At 32.7% G+C, this 2,787-nt stretch overlaps 1 protein-coding gene across 1 annotated transcript; it reads left to right on the top strand.

Moving 5' to 3' along the window:
* The first annotated feature begins 1,121 nt into the window (after positions 1–1,121).
* Positions 1,122–2,428, top strand: LOC142169865 (uncharacterized). The gene is made up of 2 exons (XM_075231803.1): positions 1,122–1,565; positions 1,769–2,428. The coding sequence occupies exons 1-2, from the start codon at positions 1,122–1,124 to the stop codon at positions 2,426–2,428; spliced, it is 1,104 nt and encodes a 367-aa protein (XP_075087904.1).
* Positions 2,429–2,787: the final 359 nt, after the last annotated feature.

The raw sequence follows: 2,787 nt of genomic DNA, 5'->3' as shown, positions 1-2,787 counted from the left end.
CACTCGAGCCCTCAGGGCTCCAAAATAAATATGCACACAAGTCCAAAAACCTCATACGAACTCGCTCGCGCGATCAAAACACCAATTTAACACCTAGAATTACGAATCGGACACAAAATCAAATGAAATTTTTAAGAAAACTTTAAAACTTCTATTTTCACAACCGAACGTCTGAATCACGTCAAATCAACTCTGTTTCTCACCAAATTCTACAGACAAGTCATAAATGACATAACAGACCTATAAAAATTTTCAGAACTCGAATCCGACCCCGATATCAATAAAATCAATTTATAGTCAAACTTAGAAATCTTTAACCTTTAAATTTCTATTTTCCGTTAAATGGCCATAACTTGAGCTAGGGACCTCCAAATTAAATTCCTGGGATACGTACAAGTCCCAAATCATGATACGGACCTACTGGAACTGTCAAAATACTGATCTGAGTCCGTTTGCTCAAACTGTTGACCAAAGTCAACTCAATTGAGTTTTAAGGCTCTATTTCACATTTTAATAAATTTTTCACATAAAAACTTTTCAAAAAATTATACGGACTACGCACGCAAGTCGAGAAATGATGAATAGTGATTTTAAGGTCTTAGAACACAGAAAAAAATTATTAAATTTAAAAATGACATTTTGGGTCATCACAGTACCCCACAGCAAAACGCAATCTATTCCATATGAAAAATAGAAAGGAAGAAAACCCAACTTGAAATATTTCAAAGTGTGGGGGTGTCTAGCAAAGGTACAAGTACCTTTACCCAAAAGGGTAAAAATCGGACCAAAAACTGTGGATTGTGTTTTTATTGAATATGCTACAAACAGTAAAGCATGTCGGTTTTTGGTTCATAAATCTGATAATCCCGAAATTCATGTTAATACGGTAATTGAATCAAATAATATTGAATTCTTGAAAAGTATTTATCTGTATAAAACTGAATGTGAGTCGTTAAGTGAAAGACCTAATTATAAATGACCGCGGGAAGAACCAAAGGAAAATACTCCAAGTGAAGAAAATCCAAGGCGTAGCAAATGGCCTTATACTTCTCCTGATATTCAAAAAAGATACGGAATATGTGAAAAATGTTGTATTAGAAAAAGCTCCAAAAAATAACACAATGACTTCTCCTGATATTCAAAAAGATATTGTGAATTCTTGTGCAAAAGTAACGGTGAAAGCAATTATTGAAGACTTGAATGGGGATTTTTTTGGGATATTATTTGATGATTCTAAGGATGTCTCTCATAAAGAACAAATGGCTCTTGTTCTGCCCTATATCAACAAGGAATGTGAATTTATTAAGCGATTCCTTAGTCTTGTTCATGTTAAAACTACAACTGCACATGCATTACAAAAAATAATATATTCTTTGCTTTTACAACATTCATTGAGTTCATCTCTAATACGGGGACAAGGGTATGATGGAGCTAGTAACATGCAAGGAGGAATCAATGGTCTTAAAATTTTGATTCTAAAAGATAATCCTTCGGCATATTGCATACATTGCTTTGCTCATCAATTGCAATTGACTCTTGTAGTTGTTGCAAAGAAACACCATGATGTAAACAATTTTTTTTGACATTCTTGCTAATGTTTTGAATGTTGTTGGAGGTTCTTAGAAGTGTAGAAAGATGCTTAGAGATGATTAAACTGAAAAATTAGACGAGTTATTAGTGCTTGGTGAAGTTCATACAGGAAGTGGATTAAATAAAAAAACTTGGGCTTCAAAGACCAGGTGATACTCGTTGGGGATCTCACTTTAAGACATTGCGTAACTTTATTTCTTTATTCTTATCAATTGTTCATGTACTTGGAGTTCTTGCAAATGAGGGTTCAAATCAGGAGAAAGCACTAGCAAAAAGTCTAGTGGAAGATATAAGATCTTATGAGTTTGTGTGTATATCATATTTGATGTTAAAAATATTAGCAATTATATATGATTTGAATATGGCTCTGCAAAGAAAAGATCAAGATATTGTTAGTGCTATGAAACTTGCTGATTTCTCAAAGAGGCAAGTGCAAACAATGAGGGAATCTAAATGGAATTCTTTGATAGAAGATGTCTCTTCGTTTTGTGATAAGAGTGGTATTGTGATCCCAAAAATGGATGAGAAGTATGGTCTTGGAAAGTCGAAGCGTAAAAACTCAACTGCTTATCATCATTTGTATATAGATATTTTTTGTGCTGCTATTGATTTGCAACTTTCGGAGCTTAACAGTCATTTTAGTGAAGTGAATATTGATTTTCTTCTTGGTATAGCTAGTTTGAGTCCCGATGACTCTTTTACAAGTTATGATAAAAACAAGATTATGAAACTTGCTACATATTATCCAAATGAGTTCACTGCTTCTAAACTTGAAGATCTGAGTTATGAGCTTGACAACTATATTGACTATGTGCGAGAAATGGACAATGCATCATAAATATACCTCATTTTACACCACAATATCAAAAGTCTTTTTTTTTCTTAAACTTCGTGCTCAGTCAAATGAGTTCACATAAATTAAAACGGAAAGAGTATTAAATATCGATACTCATTCTTTAGTCAACTTGTTATTGTATATTAATTTAGGTCATAGTTTTATCTTAAAATTTAGAACTCATACAATTTAAATCCTAGCCCCGCCTCTACTTGGAAGGCATCTTTTTTGTTTAGAGTTTTGTCTTTTGTTTATTAGAAAGAAAAAAGTTATTAAAAAAATGTTAGTTTAGAGGAAAGTAAGAGGAATTGTCATTTACGTCATCGCTTACTCGTTTAGTTTGTGCTTTCTAAAAAAAATTA

Source organism: Nicotiana tabacum, chromosome 15 (assembly GCF_000715075.1).
Source record: "Nicotiana tabacum cultivar K326 chromosome 15, ASM71507v2, whole genome shotgun sequence".
Taxonomy (NCBI): Eukaryota; Viridiplantae; Streptophyta; class Magnoliopsida; order Solanales; family Solanaceae; genus Nicotiana; species Nicotiana tabacum.
Note: the sequence above shows the minus strand (reverse complement) of the source record. Positions and strands in the feature narration are given on the sequence as shown.